Source organism: Callorhinus ursinus, unplaced genomic scaffold (genome assembly GCF_003265705.2).
Source record: "Callorhinus ursinus isolate GAN/ISIS: 27379988/994484 unplaced genomic scaffold, GSC_fseal_2.0 scaffold3, whole genome shotgun sequence".
In the NCBI taxonomy this organism is placed as follows: Eukaryota; Metazoa; Chordata; class Mammalia; order Carnivora; family Otariidae; genus Callorhinus; species Callorhinus ursinus.
This window is the reverse complement of record NW_027397065.1, coordinates 32052208-32071580: the sequence shown is the minus strand read 5'-3', so window position 1 is coordinate 32071580 and position 19373 is coordinate 32052208. Positions and strand designations below refer to the sequence as shown.

General features: G+C 39.2%; 1 protein-coding gene and 1 long non-coding RNA gene across 9 annotated transcripts in view; one reads left to right on the top strand and one right to left on the bottom strand.

The window, feature by feature from the left end:
- The window catches only part of LOC112820071 (uncharacterized), a 64213-nt gene that overhangs the window by 23780 nt on the left and 21060 nt on the right, over positions 1-19373 (top strand). For 6 of the 8 annotated variants that reach the window (XR_003207034.2, XR_012377241.1, XR_003207035.2 and 3 more), the window contains one exon: positions 10768-10932. This is a non-coding gene — a long non-coding RNA (uncharacterized lncRNA). Of the gene's footprint in view, positions 1-7871; positions 7946-10767; positions 10933-19373 lie in introns of all 8 variants that reach the window. The other 2 variants (XR_012377236.1, XR_012377237.1) reach the window with 1 other exon arrangement.
- The window catches only part of STK10 (serine/threonine kinase 10), a 117793-nt gene continuing 114264 nt past the window's right edge, over positions 15845-19373 (bottom strand). Inside the window, exon 19 of the mRNA XM_025867035.2 lies at positions 15845-18338. Within this exon, the coding sequence (XP_025722820.1) occupies positions 18198-18338 (141 nt within the window). The 3' untranslated portion in view covers positions 15845-18197. The remainder of the gene's footprint in view (positions 18339-19373) is intronic.

Sequence of the window (19373 nt, the reverse complement as noted above, 5' to 3'; positions counted from 1 at the left end):
AATTGACATACAACATAATAGTTTGAGATACATAACATAATTTCATATTTTTATATGTTGTGAAATGATCTCCACATTAAGTCTAGTTAACATCCATCACCATACATAGTATCAAAAGTTCAGGAAAAATACAGAAGTAAAACCAATGAATCACTGAAGTAGTAATTGATAAAAGCATACTGAAAAAGCACACACCAGAAAGACAGTTTGCAAGCCAGGAGCACTCAAATCAAAACATGGAATGAGGCTTAGAGGTTTATTATTATAAACTAGCTTATATAGTGTAGAGACAGTGACTGTTTATTCTTCCCAGTGATTAGTTATAATTTTAGAATTTTCTTAAATGAAAGGGAATTATTGGTTACCTCATGGGGGAACAGTTTAAGTTTCGCTTATGATTTCCAGAGGCATAAGCAAGAAGAGACCCAGGTCAAGTTAGCCTCACTTGTCTTGCAAAATAAGCTCCAAGACAAGCTCTGGTCTCCATACGTGTTTGATTCTAACAATTCCTTTTTGGTCATTCTCTTAGCAAGCTGAGTGTAGCCAACTAGTATAGCGTTACTCTTGGTTACCACTATTGATGTAGCCAGGCACATTCACTGTTTACAATAGCTGAGTCCTGAGGATGGAGGGTCATGTAGTCACTGTTGCCAGCAGTCAGATCATCGTCATATACGTGGGAGGTCAGATCATTGAGTTCCTCGAGTTGTCTAATCCTGATGGTTATAATTTGAGGTGTGAGTTGCTGCCCAAAGGCGTTCAAAACCTTTGAGAGGATATAACACACTAGAAACATTGAAATGATTGATAAGGAGATATGATTCTCTAAGGAGAATAATAGCCAAAGATTGAAAAATTCCCCAGAGCAGAGATTCCCAGAAGCCAAGATTTAACCATTTAATCAAATGTGTTCTAATCAGATTCAGGTTTTACCTTTCTAATTCAATCTACATTTTTTTAGTTATTTTATATAGGCACAATAGATGTATTAACAATCACATGGCCTCATGATTATTTTGGACAGCATGAACATGAGGATGTTTTATTTCAGGAGGCAGAATTACAGGTGACTTTCCACCTTAACTAGGCCTCCATGATGTGAGCAATCAAGTAATTTAATAAGAGGCATTTCTATGGAAATAAAAGAAAAACAAGGGTTAATAGCTCAAACAAATTATAAATTCATTTTTGAGTTTAGACAGCAGCCAGTTGAGAAAATTTCTAGATTTGAGTTTGGAGCTTTTTTAGAAGATAAAATGAGGATGACAGTTTCAGGCACATGTTTTTGTATTTTGGGGGTAGATACCCAATCGTATGATTTCTGGATCATAGGGTAGTCCTATTTTTAACTATTATTTTGCTTAGCACTATACTTTCTGTTTCCATCCACGTCATTGCAAATGGTAAGGTTTCATACTTTTTATGGCTAAATAATATATATATGCCACTCCCTCTTTATCCATTCATCTATTGGTGGACACTTGGGCTGCTTCCATAATCTGGCTATTGTAAATAATGCTGCTATAAACATAAGGGTGCATGTATCACTTTGAATTTGTGTTTTTGTATTTTTGGAGTAGATAACCCGGTGGTATGATTTCTGGATCATAGGGTAGTCCTATATTTAACTTTTTGAGGAACCTCCATACTGTTTTCCATAGTGGCTGCACCAGTTTGCATTCCCACCAAGAATGCAAAAGGGTTCTTTTTTCTCCACATCCTCACCAACACTTGTTTCTTGTGGGTTTTTTTAAGTTTTTATTTATTTATTTTCTCATTTAAGTAATCTCTATACCCAACCTGGGACTCAAACTTAACAACCCTGAGATCAAGAGTTGCATGCTCTACCAACTGAGCCAGCCACGTGCCCCATTCTTGTGGGGGTTTTTTTAGCCATTCTGACAGGTGTGAGGTGATACCTCATTGTAGTTTTGATTTGCTTTTTTTTAATTTGTATTTATAATCATCTTCATTGGTTTATTCAGAGACTTACACTTTTGTTTCATCTTGGGTTAGCAGCTTTATGAATCAATCCGCTTTCCACTAGATTTTTAAAAATGCTTATCTAGTCCAGTGTTATGATTTAAAGTTATCAGAAACCTGTATTCTAGAATACTGGTGAGGGTCTTTTCCATGAATCTTTTTGAAGATGAAGCATCTTTGCCTGTAGTTGATTGTAAATGCTTCCAGAGAAAATTCAAGAGTAAGACAATAAATGTCTGTGAATGACAAGACTTCAAAATAGCTTTGGTTAAAGATCTGGTAAGAGTTTGCCAAAAAAAAAAAAAAAAAGATTCATTTGAGAAGCAGACTGTTATCTTTGTGATATATAGTACTGTAAAATAATAACTGGAATTATAACTAATAACATCATACCAGGACATACTACAATTTTAGGAACTTTGTATAATTTCTGGAACAGTTATATTTAATAACATATAACCAGGGACACCTGGGTGGATCAGTCAGTTAATTGTCCGCCTTTAGCTCAGGTCATGCTCCCGGAGTCCTGGGATTGTGCCCCGCATAGGGCCTCCCACTCAGCAGGTAGTCTGCTTCTCCCTCTGCCCCTCCCCTTACTCATGCGCTCTCTCTCACTCTCAAATAAATAAGTAAAATCTTAAAAAAAAAAAAAAATAGCATATAACCATATGATTATAATCTAAGAAGATTAAGCATTACTTTTTATTCAACAATATTTCCCATGTAGTTTAACAGAGCAAATAAGCCTAAATAAATTAATATTTCTCTTTTATACAGAGAGAGAACACAACTTTTGAGATTTTTTAGGGTTCTTCAGGAAAATCCCAAAGTTAGTTCAAATTCAAAAAGACTTCATTCAGAATTTGATTTGCTGAAGTTTGTTAAAAATGTCAAAAGATTTGGGGCACTGGGGTGGTTCAGTTGGTTAAGCATCCAACTCTTGGTTTCAGCTCAGGTCATGATCTCGCACTTATGAGATTGAGTCCACACTCAGTGTGGAGCCTGCTTGAGATTCTTTCTCCTCTCTCTCTGCCCCTCCCCCCTCTTAAAAAAATATAAAAATAAAAATTTTAAAAATGTCAAAAGATTTAAAACATTTGAACATCAAATAGGATAACAGTTCACTGTGAAACAATACTTAGTTATCCATTCCACCAAAGTGACAAAAGATTTCAAAGGCAAATACAGAAAGCCATATATTTGTAGGGAAAAAAAAAAAACCCTTAGCTCTTTTAATAGAGAAGACTTTTTTTTAAGTAATCAAAAGCATGATAAAGACAACATGAACCACAGAATATTATTTTGATAAAACAGAATCTTTGTTTTCTAGGGAGATTACTTAAAAAGCAAAGAAAAACCTTTCATAATCTTATCAAGAGCAGAGAAATAGTCCAAGAAAACTTTGTCCTTTTAGCAGATGAAAGGAAATTAAGTTAGAGTTTTATACAATATACACTATATATTAAAGCTTATTTTTAAAAACCCTTAGGGATGCCTGGGTGGCTTAGTAAGTTAAGCGTCTGACTATTGATTTTGGCTCAGGTCATAATCTCAGGGTCATGAGATCGAGCCCCACATCAGGCTCCACACTCAGTGGGGAGCCTGCCTGGGATTCTCTCTCCCTCTGCCCCTCTCCCCACTTGCACGCGCACACTTGCTTACTCTCTCTAAAATAAATAAATAAATCTTTAAAAAAAAAATCTTGCAGTAAATCTATTCAATTTTACCCAGCTTTGGCCTCACAACATAAAATTTCTTTCCCACAAACTTTCTGCAACTTCTATATCCATTTAGCCTCTATCCCACTCTTTCTTACTTTCTTATTCTGGAACAACCAGTCATTTTATTTTAGACAACAGTACTCTTTCTTCATAATGAAAACACATCCTATATTCTTTGTGTACTCTGCACATAAATACACATGATTTTCTTCCCACATTTTGTATACAAAATTGCTTCCTTTTACTTTTACTTTTCTAGTAGGTTTATTTTTACACATTGATTATAAATGTTAACTGTTTCTAGTAGGTTTATATTTACATATTGATTATAAATTTTAACTATTAGTAATCTTTACCTTCCAGTGAAAACTAAGGCACAGGCAGTTGTGAACGGTCTTTCATATATTAGCATCCCATAGTACATTAGCAAACTTACAAATACATAGTTATAAAAACTTTACAGTTTTGACATATTTTTGTAGTATTTTGTAGTATTCAATGTGGCAATATTAATAAACCCAAATATCTTTTGTCTCTAAAAATTAAAAAGCCAAAAGTAGAGGCACCTGGGTGGCTAGTGGCTTAAGTATCTGACTCTTGATTTCAGCTCAGGTCTTGATCTAGGGTTGTGTGTGCATTGGGCTCCACCCTGGATATAGAGCCTACTTGAAATGAAGTGGCCAAAAAGTAGATAAACATGTTTAGCTATCAATGTCTCAGTATATTTTCTTATTTGAGAATGACCTATATATTCAATGAATATTCATTATATAGTTTAACTTAATGTAAGCTTTTATTTAAATGTATTTAAATTACTTGTTTTTAACAATTGTGCTTAGGTTAGACATGAAACTGCTAGCCATCATTTTAAATTATTTTTCTTCTTGACAAATTTTGCAACATAAATATAGCATGAGTTTATTTGACTGGTAAACCCAGGTAGAAAAGTTGCATGTTTGCATTACATTTATGTTGATAATTCTGAATACATGCCTGTATTTATTAAACCAACAAACTTAAACTCCTTTCTGTTTACCAAAGATTATCCCATATCATGTGAACTTGGAAAACATTTAGGTTAGGTTATGTATTTCTGAGTTTTAGGAAAAGTTAATTTATACAACTGTTTCTTTCACTTTTAGCAAATTAAATAGAACTCTCTTAAAAATATCACATATACATATACATAGATTTACATAAACGTACAGACACACACAGAGAGATCTTATATTTTCACTTTAAAATTTTTGCTATGTTTTGGGTACAATAATATAGAACTCAAAAGAATAGCTGGATTCAGAAATGTATTTGGCAGAGACTAAGTTAAGATTGCCTTGTTAGATGGCCAAAGTTTCTTACTAAAATTTGTGTGCTATAAGGATTCTTCTGCAGAAGCTATTTTTGGAGTCATTTTGCCTTTTTTTTTTTAAGATTTTATTTATTTACTTATTTATTTGACACAGGCACAGCGAGAGAGGGAACACAAGCAGGGGGAGTGGGAGAGGGAGAAGCAGGCCTCCTGTGGAGCAGGGAGCTCGATGTGGGGCTCAATCCCAGGACCCTGGGATCATGACCTGAGCTGAGGGCAGACGCTTAATGACTGAGCCACCCAGGCACCCCTCATTTTGCCTTTCAGAAGTTTCTACATACCAATCAAATAATGCATTTCATTATCTCTGAGAGTTTTGATCCTCCCTTTTCAAGGGAGCTGTTTAAGGTGGGTTTATCTAAGTTAAAGTTTCCTCCAAAGGGGCCACTACAATTTCAAATTTTTTTAAAGTTCACACTCATTTTCCAAAAGTACACCAGATCCAGGGTGACTAGGTGGCTCAGTTGGTTAAGTATCTGCCTTGGGCTCAGGTCATTATCCCAGGATCCTGGGATCAAGACCTGTGGAGGGTTCCCTGCTCAGCAGGGAGTCTGCTTCTCCCTCTCCGTCTGCCCCCCCTCCAGTTGGTGCTCTCTCGTGTACACACTCCTTCTCTCATGCTCTCCCTCTCTCTCTCAAATAAATAAACTCTTTAAAAAAAAGTACACAAGATCCTCATCTATAGTGGCTATACATTATAAAAGGGAGGAGTCTTTATAGGACAGAGAGAGTTTCAGACCAGGTAGAACACATCTTTGCCTTTAGAGTCCCTAACACAAATCATCTCTGGGGGCCCCAGTAATTGTACCATGGTGTAAAATCGAGAATCATGGGTTTTTCCCTTTACATACAGAAGGGTGACTTACCGAATAGCTTCAACAAAAACAGAAAGCAAATGTACACAGTGAAGCTGGAGAGCCCAGAACAGATAGTGGAGTTCAGATCAAGAAAGATATACCCTCAAACTCCAGAGTCAGTGAGAAATCATTGAGCCCATTGTGGTGTGTGGATACAGCACCTGGTTGCTCACCTTACTTGGAGTCATTGGGTAGCTTCTTTGGATCCCACTTCTGACACCATGGAGCCAGAAGTTCAGGGAAAAAAAATCGACCTAAAACCAATGAATCCCTGAAGTACTATTAGTAAAAGTATATTGTGTTTACACCAAAGACAGTTTGCAAGCCAGAGGCTTTCCAATCAAAGCATGGAAGGAGGCTCAGAGGTATATGATTATAAAGCAGCTTATGTATTATAGAGGTAATGACTGGTTACAGTATTAGAATTTTCTTAAAAGAAAGGGAATTGGTTAGTGATTATCTCATATCAGTTTTGGGATCAATTTAAGTTTCATTTATCATTTTCAGAGGCACAAGTAAGAAGTGTCCCATGTCAAGTTAGCCTCACTTGCCTTGCAAAATAAATTAAGCTTTGCCTATATGACTAAACTAGTTTTGTCTGTCCAGAGAATTTTGAAGTCTGGTCTTTATTTGTGTTTGACTTTAACAATAGTTAGAAAAAATTATTTCTTATGATGAGGACTTTAAAGAGCTACTCCTTTCACAACTGTCAAATATGCAATACAGTATTATTAACTGTACTCTTTGTGCTCTACATTATATCCCCATGACTTATTTATTTTATAATGGGAAGTTTGTATATTTGACCACCTTCATCCATTTCATCTAACCCCCATCCCCACCACTGGCAACCACCAATCTGTTCTCTGTATCTGTGAGCTTTGGGTTGTGTTTTGTTGTTTTCCTTTTGTATTGTTTAGATTCCACATATAAGTGAGATCATACAGCATTTCCCTTTGACTTATTTTACTTAGCATAATGTCTTCAAGGTCTATCTCATTGCAAATAGCAAGATTTTATGTTTTTTATGAATGAATAGTACTTCATTATGTGTATACACGTACACATACTCACATACCACATATTCTTTATCCATTCATTCATCCACTGATAGACCCTTAGGTTGTTTCCATATCTTGATTATTGTAAATAATGCTGTAGCAGACATGGGGGGGTGTATCTTTTTAAGTTAGTGTTTTCATTTCCTTTGGATAAATACCCATAAGTGGAATTGCTGAATCATATGGTTAGTATATATTTTTTAAAGGAACCTCCATACTGTTTTCCACAGTGGCTGTACCAATTTACATTCCCACCAACAGTGTACGAGGGTTCCTTTTTCTCCACATCCTCACCAACAGTTGCTGTTTCTTGTCTTTTGATATAATAACCATTCTAACAGGTATGAGGTGATATCTCATTGTAATTTTTATTTGCATTTCCCTGATGATTAGTGATGTTCATCATATTTTCATGTACCTGTTGGCCATCTGTGTGTCTTTGGAAAAATGTGTTCAGGTCCCCTGCCCAATTTTTTTTTTTAAGATTTTATTTATTTGACAGCGAGAGAGGGAACGCAAGCAGGGGGAGTGGGAGAGGGAGAAGCAGGCTTCCCGCTGAGCAGAGAGCCTAATGTGGGGCTCGATCTCAGGACTCTGGGATCATGACCTGAGCCGAAGGCAGACGCTTAACGACTGAGCCACCCAGGCGCCTCATCCCTGCCCATTTTTTATTCAGATTGTTTTTTGCTATTGAGTTGTATGAGTTTTTTATATATTTTGGATTTTTAACTCCTTATCATATATGATTTGCAAATTTTTTTTCATTCACTAGGTTGCCTTTCATTTTGTTGATAATTTCCTTTGCTGTACGGAAGGTTTGTAGTTTGATGTAATTCCACGAGTTCATTTTTGTTTTTGTTTCCTTTGCTTTTGGTGTCAGGTCCAAAAAATCATCAAGACCAGTGTCAAGGAGTGGACTGCCTATGTTTTCCTCTAAAAGTTTAATGGTTTCAGGTATTATATTCAAGCCTTCTTATCCATTTTGAGTTAATTTTGTATATAATGTAAGATAGTAATCTAGTTTCATTCTTTTCCTTGTGACTGTTCAGTTTTTCCAGCATCATTTACTACAGAGACTGTCCTTTTCCCATTGTTATTCTTGTGTCCTTTGTCATAACTTAATTGACCATCTATGTGTGGGCTCTCTATTCTGTTCCATTGATCTATGTGTCTGTTTTTATGCCAACACCATACTGTTTTGATTGTTTTAGCCTTGTAATATAGTTAGAAATCAGGAACTGTGGAGCACCTGGGTGGCTCAGTTGGTTAAGCGACTGCCTTCGGCTCAGGTCATGATCCTGGAGTCCCGGGATCGAGTCCCACATTGGGCTCCCTGCTCAGCAGGGAGTCTGCCTCTCCCTCTGACCCTCTTCCCTCTTGTGCTCTCCATCTCTCATTCTCTCTCAAATAAATAAATAAAATCTTTAAAAAAAAAAAAGAAATCAGGAACTGTGATGCCTCCAGCTTTTTTCTTTTTTCTCAAGATTATTGTTGCTATTCGAAGTCTTTTGTGGTCCCGTACAAATTTTAAGGTTGTTGGTTAAATTCCTGTAAAAAATGATACTGAAATTTTGATAGGGATTATATTAAATCTGTAGATTGCTTTGGATAGTGTGGACATTTTAACAATATTCTTCCAATCCATGAGCATGGAATATCTTTCCATTTATTTGTGTCATCTTCATTTTCTTTCATCAGTGTCTTATAGATTTCAGTGTATGGGTCTTTTACCTCCTTGGTTCAATTTATACCTAGGTATTTTATTCTTTTTCATACAATTGTAAATGGGATTGTGTTCTTAATTTCTCTTTCAGATAGTTTGTTATTAGTGTGTAGACACTTTTTTGCATATTAATTTTATCCTGTAATTTATTTTTTTTACTGAATTTATTAGTTTTTTTTAAGATTCATTGATTTATTTATTTTTGAGAGAGAGCTAGAGGAGGAGAGGGAGAGAATCTCAAGCAGACTCCCTGTTGAGCACAGAGCCCAATACCAGGCTCAGTCTCACAACCCCAAGATCATGACCTGAACCAAAATCAAGAGTCAGGAGCTTAACCAACTGAGCCACCCAGGCGCCCCTTGAATTTATTAGTTCTAATAAGATTTTTTTTTTTTTTGGTGGCATCTTTAGGGTTTTCTACATATAATATCATGTTATCTGCGAATAGTGATCATTTTATTCTTCCTTACCAATTTGGATGCCTTTTATTATTTTTTTCTTGCCTAATTGCTCTAAGAGTTACAGTACTGTGTTGAAAAAAACTGGCAAGAATGGGCATCCTTCTCTTGTTCCTGATCTTAAAGGCATTGTTAAGTGTGATATTAGCTGTGGGCTTGTCATATTATGACCTTTATATGTTGAGGTATGTTCCCTCTTTTTTGAGAGTTTTTATCATGAAGAGATGTTGAATTTTTCTGCATCTATTCAGATGACCATATGATTTTTATCCTTCATTTTGTTAATGTGTATCTTGATGATTTATGGGTATTACACCATCTTTGCATCCCTAGAATATATCCCACTTGATGGTGGCATATGATCCTTTTCATATATTGTTGAATTTGGTTTGCTAATGTTTTGTTGAGGATTTTTGCATCTGTGTTCATTAGTGATATTGGCCTGTAATTTTATTGTGGAATCTTCATCTGGTTTTGGTATTAGGGTAATATTTGGCCTCACAACATGAGTTTGGAAGTTTTCTCTCCCCTTCTGTTTTTCAGAAGAGTTTGAGAGGTTTGGTATTAATTCTTAGGATGGGTAGAATTCACCAGTGAAACCATCTAGTCCTGGACTTTCATTTGTCGGGAGGTTTTTTATTACTGATTCAATCTCCTCACTAGTAATTGATATATTCAGACTTTCTATTTCTTCATGATTCAGTCTTCTAAGGTTGTACATTTCTAGGAATTTTTCCTTTTAGGTTGTTCATTTTGATGATGTTTGTATTTCTGTGGTATCAGTAATGTCTCCTTTTTCATTTTATTTGAACCCTTTCTTTTTTTCTTGATAAGTCTAAGCTTAGTTAATGGTTTGCCATTTTTACCTTTTCAAGCTCTTAGTTTCATTGATCTTTTCTATTGGTTTTTTAGTTTCTCTTTCATTTATTTGTACTCTGATCTTTGTTATATCCTACCCTCTACTAACTTTGGGCTCTTCTTTTTCTAGTTCCTTTAGATGTCATTTATTTGAGATCTTTCTTGTTTCTTGATAGAGGCCTTTATTAGTATGAGTTACCCTCTTAGAACTACTTTTATTGCATCCCATAAATTTGGGGATACTGTATTTTCATTAGTCTCAAGGTATTTTTTTAATTTCTCTTGTTTTTCTTTGACCCATTGGTTTTTCAGTAGCATGTGGTATAATCTCTACATAGTTGTGAATTTTCCAGTTTTCTTCTTGTAATTGATTTCTAGTTCCATACCATTGCAGTTGGAAAAGATACTTGATATGATTTTAGTCTCCTTAATTTATTGACTTGTTTTGTGGACTAAACTGTGATCTATCCTGGAGAACGTTCCATGTGTGCTTGAGAAGAATGCATTGTCTGTTGCTTTTGGATGGAATATTGTATATATATCTATTAAATCTATATGGTCTAACATGTTATTTAAAGCTAATGTTTTTTTATTGAGTTTCTCTCTGGATGATCTATCCATTGATGTAAGTGGTACATTAACGTCCCCTACTATTATTATTTTGCTATTTCTCCCTTTGGTATGTTTTTTGGTTTTGTTTTAATTCTTCTTTTTTTCTATTTATTTATTTATTTTAGAGAGAGCTGGGGAAGGTCAGAGGGAGAGAGAATCTTAAGCAGGCTCCACGCCCAGCGCAGAGCCCAATGCGGGGCTCAATCTCACAACCCTGAGATCATGACCTGAGCTGAAATCAAGAGTCAGACACTTAACAAACTGAGCCATCCAGATGTCCCTCCCTTTAGGTATGTTAATATTTCCTTTGTATGTTTTAGTGCTCCTGTGTCGGGTGCATAAATATTTACAAAAGTTATATCTTTTTGTTGAGTTGAGTCCTTTATCATTATGTAATGTCCTTGTCTCTTATTACAATCTTTGTTTTAAAGTGGTTTTTTTTTAAAGATTTTATTTATTTGAAAGAGAGAGAGTGAGCACAAGCAGGGGTAGGGGCAGAGGGAGAAGCAGACTCCCCGCTGAGCAGAGAACCCAACACGGGCCTTGATCCCAGGACCCTGAGATCATGACCTGAGCCAAAGGCAGATGCTTAACTGACTGAGCCACCCAGGTGCCCCTGAAGTGTTGTTTTATTTATATATCCCTACCCCAATTTTATTTTGGTTTCCATTTGTGTGGGACATCCTTTTTTATCCCTCTACTTTCAGTCTGTGTGTGTCCTTACATATGAAGTGAGTTTCTTGTAGGCACCATGTGGATGGGTTTTATTGTTTTTATCCATTCAACTACTCTCTGTCTTTTGATTGGAGAATTTAGTCCTTTTATATTTAAAATAATTATTGATAGGTATGTACCTATTGTCATTTTGTTCATTGTTTCCTGATTGTTTTGCAGTTTTTATCTCTTCTTCTCTTGCTGTCTTCCTTTTGGCTTAATGACTTTATTTAGTGGTATGCTCAGGTTCCTTACTTATTATCTTCTCTGTATCTATTATAGGTATTTGCTTTGTGGTTACCATGAGGCTTGCATATAACATATTCATATATTCATAAGAATCTGTTTTAAATTGATAATAACTTAAGTTTGAATGCATTTTAAAGCTGTGTGTTTTTACTCTCCCCAGCCTATGTTTTATGTTTTTGTTGTCACAATTTTACATTTATCTTGTGTATCACTTGACTAATTATCATAGTTACAGTTATTTTTACTACTTATTCTTTAACCTTCATACTAGTTTTACAAGTGATTAATCCACTACCTTTACTATATATTTACTTTTCCGGTGAGATCTATTCTTTCATGTTTTCTTGTTACTAATTGGCACCCTTTCTTTTCAGGCTAAAAAGTACATTTAACATTTCTTCTAAGGTTAGGTTAATAATGATGAAGTCCTTTAGCCTTGCTCATCTAAAAAACTAGCTCTCCTTCAATTCTAAATAATAAGTAGAGTATTCTTGGTTGGAAGATTTTTTTTTTCCTACACTTTGAATGTATCATGCCACTCCCTCTGATCTGCAATGTTTCTGCTGAAAAATCTGCTGATAGTCTAATGGGGGTTCCTTTGTGCCTAACAAATTTTTCTCTTGCTGCTTTTGAGATTCCTCTCCTTGTCTTAAACTTCTGACATTTTAATTATAATTTGTCTTGGTGTGGGTCATTTTGAGTTTATCTTCTTTGGAACTCTCTGGCTTCCTGGATCTCTATGTCCATGTCTTTCCCCAGGTTAGGGAAATTTTGAACCTTTATTTCTTCAAGAAAAACTTCTGCACCTTTCTCTCTTCTCTTTCTGGGACCTCTATAATGCAAATGTTAATCCATTTGATGTTGTCCTATAAATCCCTTAAGCTATGTTCACTGTTTAAATTCTTTTTTTCTTTTTGCTGCTCTGGGGAGTTCCACTACTCTGTGTTTGAGTTCACTGATCTTTTTTCTGCTTCATCTAGTTTGCTGTTGAGCCCTTGTAGTGTATTTTTCAGTTGAATTATTATATTCTTCGGCTCTGTGACTTCTTATTTGGTACTTTCTCGTGTTTTCTATCCATTTGTTAAAGTTCTCACTGTGTTCATCCATTCTTCTCCCAAGTTGAGTGAGCATCATTCATCTCCCAAATTGGGTGAGCATCTTTATGACCATTACTTTGAACTCTTTATCAAGTAAATTACTTACACATTTCATTAAGGTTTTTTCCTGTTTTATCTTATTCTTTTGTTTAGAATATATTCCTCTGTTTCCTGATTTTGCTTGACTCTGTGTTTGTTTCTATGTATTAAGTGAAACACCTACCTCTTCCAGTCTTAAAGGAGTGGCCTTGTTTAAGAGATGAGTGTTATTGTTCAGCCTTGTCTAGCTCTTGGTAGGCTCTTGAACCTTTAAGATTCCAAGCAGCCTGTCTTATTTTTAATATAAAGCTCCCATTGTTGGGGGTGTGCCAAGTTCTATCTGCCCTAAAGTGGAGGATCTCAGCACCTAAATTCAGGCTGATTGGAAGCCAGACCTTCAGGTAGCAGCTTTTGAGTATGCAAATATATATAGTACTGTGGGACCACAAGCATGAACCCTGCTAGCCACCAGACTAGGTGATCTGGAGGTGTTCCATAGATGACATTAGCAAAAATCAGGGCTCCAGACAAGTGTATATTCTCCTTTCTGGGAGATACTGGAGAGCTGGAACAAGGCAGAGGGAGAGCACAAAGGTTGTGTCCCCCAGCCTACATTCCCTGAGAGCATCTCTATAGGCCTCTAGATGTGTGCTAAACCTGGAAGCCTGTGCCTCAGGCAAAAGCTCCAGGAAAAACATACACACTTCTTTCACAGAAAGACTGGGGGTGTGTTTCAGTCTACTGTCTGTGCAGTAGTGTTTTGGGGGTGGTAGTCTGCCAAGAACTGATTGTTATAGTCTGGAGGGACGCTGGAACACAACCTTCCCCTAGCCCCCAGATTCAGGCAATCAAGAGGCATCCTGTGGGAAGCAGCCCCCAAAACTGGGGCACCAGACATAACCAGTGCACTGACTACATGTACAAGCTCCCCTTGCAGAGATCCTGGCATTTTGGCCAGCTCCAGATTTGTCCCCTCTCTAGGATCAGCAAATGCTCTCAGGGTAAAATACCAGAATCATCTCTTTGGCCTTCTCTACTTGCTTCAGTCCTGACTTTTTAAGTCTTCACTATCTTATAGATCTCTTGTACCTTCTAGTAGACATGTTTAGTATTTCTGCCGAGCTTTTCTAATTGTCCTCAATTTTAGAGGACTGGTCTGAATTACCTCGTCTGCCATCACTGGAAGTGATGTTTTTAACTATCAACACAGTGGTTAATCAGACCTAGTCAACATCTCTGATACCACAGTGGGTTAATATATATCCAGTCTTCAGCCCCCAGATCGCTGCTGCTCCCTTTTCAGACCCTTGCTGGCACAAGGGGCCCAGACAGTATCTCAGTGTTGCAACATGCTGGGACCTGGCTGTTTAGGGATCAGGTAGAGTCTTATTCCCTGCCCTTATGGAGCCTGCAGTCTGTCCATTCCTTCCTAAAGCCTCCAACCTTTGTAGGCCATCATTCACTTCAACGTCAACATTCTCTCTCCGCAGCTGGTCTGTTGAGTTGCTACTGTCATGATTTCAACTGTCCTTTCCCTGAGTAAACTCCTTTCCAGACTTCTTACTGCCCTTGGGTTGGAAAGGGTCACTCTGAGCCCAGGCATGCCGGTCTGGCCCTGTTCTCTCCAGCCTCATGGCTCATAAACCACTCATACCCCAGGCCCTGAATGTGTTCTGGCACATAGTAGTTTGTCCTCCAAGACTCAGTGTCCCCACCTCTGGTAGCTCTTTCCTGGTTCTCTGAGGCTGCATCAGCCCGAACAGACGCTCTGCTTCTCCAGGTCTGTTTCCTCGGCAGGGCAAGTATTTTGAAGGCAATGTCAATGTCTTACTCATTTCAGCATCTCTAGCACATAGTACATAAGTGGTATCAGTTCAAGTGGAATGATCTCATTTCTCAAGTTCCATGTATCCCTTGATGCATTTCTTCTTCACCCGTTTCATGAATCCTTTTTCCTGGGAATTTCAGTCACTTTTCTGTCCCTTAATGGGAGGCATGCCAGCTACTGGTCTGCTTGCACCCCCATCTCCCAACACACTGAGTTCACAGACCTATGGGATACCCTGACAGTGGACCGCCACCTGCTGGTCAGTAGGTTTTTAGGACAGTGACAGCTCAGGGCTGCAGACAAAGTAGGGGTCCTTAATTTTAAGGCATTCCATAAAGAATGTAAAACGCTTCTAAGAATAGTATTGTCAGATCTACAATATAAAGCACATAGATTACAAGTGAAACAGTCATAATGAAATGTAGGTATCAGAATGTTAGAAAACATATATTGCTTATAGATGTGATATGTATGTATATATAATGTGATACACACATCTCAGTCTTACATAACAGGATCTAGTGATGTCTAATAACTACTGTTATTTCAAAGTGATGAACAAAAATTTTGAGATGTCTGCACAGCGGTCTTACTGCTTATACTACTAGAGTTGGTTGCCTACATCCATACAGACAGGAAGTACTGAATTTCAGTTAGAGGTTACTCAAACTAAAAACCAAATCTTTTCCCATCCAGGTACAAAGACACCCTAAATTCTACCCTCTGATCCCTTGTTGGTGATAGGGGAGGTCTGTGGACCCCAGATTAGGAACCCCTGAATGGGGCTTCAGAGGCATGGCGGAAAAATGCATTTAAATACAGTGACTCTTACTGAGTGTGTAATGGGCAGCTGCAAGTAGGAGAGGAGGTGTGGTGGAAACAGCACCTCTAGGTCTAAGTTTGAATTTCATAGGCATCATTTACCAGTATTGTGAAGTTTGGCCCAACCTTCCCCTTGCTGTGTCCATTTCCTCGTCTATAAAATAGGAATGACAAGGTTTTCCTCACAGGTTGTTAAAAGGATTTAATAAGCTAACATGTGAAAACTCCTGGGGTTTGATGTTAATGAGAATGTTAATGTTGTTAAATGTCTGTAGAGCGCGCGCGCGCGCACACACACACGTACACATAACTTCTTACAAAACAGAAACCCACCCCAAAGTCTGACTGGCTGTGTGACTCAGAGAGGTAGTAAACCCTTTCTCGCCTGGCAGATGTGGATAAGTTTGCCCTGCTGTTTCCACCCTGATCTAAGAGAACAACCACAAATGCAAATAGTCTCTCACCTTGTTGTTTTATTAGAAGCATATTTACATTCTTGCAGTTAAAGTTTGCAGAGAAAATTTTACAAAAGTTCTGTATAAAGTTTTGAAATGACATAAAAATAACTTCTATCCTTTATAAAGGGAAAATATAAGTTAGTTATATTTACTCTGCCAAAAACAGACTGAAAACGAGGAACAGTTCCATCTGTCCCTTACAGAGGAAACATTAGCACAGGGCACGAGGAATACTGTGTGGGCCTTCTCACTGATGGGTATGCACGCTGGCTCCATCATGAGGCTGGAGGACCCAACCAGCCCCCCTCCAGAAAAGACAAGGGAGCTATCAGGCCTTGGGCAGCACGGAACAGGGAAGGAGCAAATCCTTAAGTCATGTAAATGATGAGCCAAATAGGGGAATGATCAAAGACTTTCATCTGAACCGTGGGCATTTCACCTGAATACTCTCTCTCACACCCCAGGCTGCAAAAGGCAATATTGTAAACAAAGCCAGTATCAGCCCTGCCTGACCATTTGCCAGTGCTGGCCTTGTCTGGTGGAACTCTGTCAATGTTCTGTAATTACACTGCTGCTAGTTCACATTTTCCCAGTACCTGTGCACCAAAAGGAATAGAAGGGGCCGATGGTTTCCCTTATCTCACATGTGTGAGACGAGAAAACTGTCCCATCTGGGTCAAATACTGAAGCAGACAAGCTGAATGTTCACTAACTTAAGAGGACCCCTGCCTCCCCACAGCCCCCAGAGCATCTCCACTGTATACATAAGCCTTGGGAACCCCGAGTCTCTTCTTGTTGCATGGCTACCCACCCTCCCCAAGATCCAGTTCTAACCAGCGCCACAAAAACTTCAAGAGAATTGCTTTAGGACCAAGCATCAAACCTTAAACATTTAGGAGTGAAGGAAAACATCGTCCCTGGATCTTAGCCACTCCATCACCAGCAAAATGGTACCCAGACTTAATATATCACCCATGGGATTCCTCAAAATCACCTTCGGTTTTGTTTTAAAGCAGGTATCTTCCTATCGAAGCCATTCATTTATATTTGTTTCAAGTTAGAAATCAAAGTGAACAAAGTTTTCTTTGTAGATAAACTGAATGCCTGTTTAAGCATGACTTTTACTAGGTTATCTACATCCAGCAGCCTGTGGGAATCAGAATCTGTTGGAGGCCAGCTGAGTAACCCAAAGGCCCAGGATTCCATCTGAGATACAGAAGCTTTGCATCCGCTGTGTTGCTGGGGACAGGAAGCATTACATTTCTCCTTGAGGCTTTTTCTTCCTCAACAGAAATCCCAGTGACCACCAGCCGGTGTCTCCAGTGTAAGGCCAGGCTCCTGCTAGGAGAGGCAGAGGGAAGCAGCCTTCCCATATCACCTGCAGACAGGATGGGCAGGTGTGAGACAGCAATAGCCTAGGCACAGTCTTGTGTGGTACGGAATTTACCCCTGAACACAGGAGCCTATTTGGGGGCCAAAGGGAATCACAGACTGGCAGCTCAGCCTGTACCATTTATGCCAGCACCCAGCACGCTTCACACCAGTGGCTTCACCTACACATGCTCAGTGGCACAGGCTCAGGCAGTGAATGTGTTTCAACCCACCTGGCACAAGAGGCCTAGGGCAGAGGCAAGCCTGGGTAATGCCAGGGAGCCAAGCCCTATGTATGTGTATGCAGATGTGTCAGGTAAGGCGGGGGGGCACAAGATGGCACGAAACACCCAAGACCAGCAGAATGAACAGTTCAGGCTCTCCTCGATCCCACTGTTGTAGATATGGCCTTGTCTCAAGAGAAAAGTAAATCGGGGGTTACTGGAAGGATGAGGGCACCCCCTGAGCAGCTGGCTGCAGGGTGGGCTTCACTAGGAACCAAAAGGGCTGCTAAGAGTCATGGTTTTTGTCTGATACTAGAAGGAATGGCTGAAAAGCTGGCAAGAATCACAATATGGACAAACTCATCATAACCAGCGGCAGCACTTTGTGCCCACAGACAGCAAAACGGGTGTTTCAGCAAACAAGAGGGCCTCAAGGCTGCAGAACACCATTCCTCCTGGACCCTGACCCCACTAGCAGCCCAGGTCACTGACAACTTGGAGAGATGTGGGGCTCAAACAGGACATACATTAGGATCAGGCCACACATCATAAAACCTCGCCCGCCATAAGAGAGCGAGAATTAAGGAACACTAGCATGAGTCTGTTGGGCACAGCTGGGGTAGCACAAGGCAAGGGGCTGGATTCAAGTTGTCATGGAAGCAAGAGGGAAGGGGGGGTCCTGAGTTACTTGTTCACAGAGAATGGGTGGGCCTTGGAAGCCCCCCACCCTGCAGCCCCAGCCCCAGCTGGCTGTTAAGAAGTATCCACAGAGCTGTAGGGGAAGAACTTGGTGGCCTTATTTGGGGTGGTAGGGTTCAGGCATTCTGTCTCCTCATTCATTTTGAAGAACATCTCCTGTTCTCGCTTCTTCTGGTTCAGATCTTCTTCCAGAGCCTAGGACAGAAAGAGGGCAGACAGAGTTCAGTCAGATCCCATAGGACAGGTCTCCCAATTATAGGACCCCCACCAAAGTGGCCTTCTCTGGAAACTCGCCCACCCTCCGGGCCTTTAGTGCATGGTAACTTAGTCTTCCCTCTTTCCTTTCCCAGAGCCGGTCACCCAGAAGATAGGTACCACCTCTTGCTTCCTTCTGCCACAGCATACAGGAGTTTGCTGTGGGCCAAGGGCTAGTGTTTGGTGAATGCCAACTCAGTGAGGGGGAAAGGGGGCAGATGCCAGTCTCCTGGCAGGAAAACAGCCAAATGAATGGAGAAAGACCCAAGGTAGAAAATGGACAGATTTAACAGGAGGGGGGGGGGGGGGGGGGGGGGGGGGGGTTGGTGGGGGCAGAATGTCCAAGTACATAGTGTTCCTAATGAGAGCACTGCCCCACAGAGGTCATCCAGGGCATTGTTTTTAAAATACATGTGCCTTCACACCACCCCCTGAGATTCTGATTCTGAAAATTTGTGGTAGGTGTGGTAAGACAGGGGTTCTGTGTGTTATAAAAACAGAAGCAGAGTGTCTAGTTGACCATTACTGCAGGAGCTTCCCTGGGGCACATGCAAGTTTATCTAGATAAATTGGATCCTACCAGAAAAATGTCTTGAGGGGTCTCCAGTAATAGGCATTCAATTAAAAAGGGAAGCAAAGTGTACTGGAAAGAACATGAGCTTTAAAGTCATACCAAATTCAGCTTTCTTATTACCAGCTGTGTGGCCTTCACATATCACCTTTCTTCCTATGTAAAATGGCAGTATCACTACCTATCTAGCAGGGCTGTTGTGAGGATTAAACTAAAAACTAATGGTTCATAATTATTGAGTACTTCTACATGTCAGGTGCTATGCTAAGTGCATTACATCTTATTCAGTCTTCACCCTATGAGACAGATACTATTATTTCCATCTTATAGGTGGAGAAACTTAAGCTCAGAGAGCTTAGATCACTTGCCCCTGGTTACTCAGCTAGCTAGGGGCACAGCCAAGA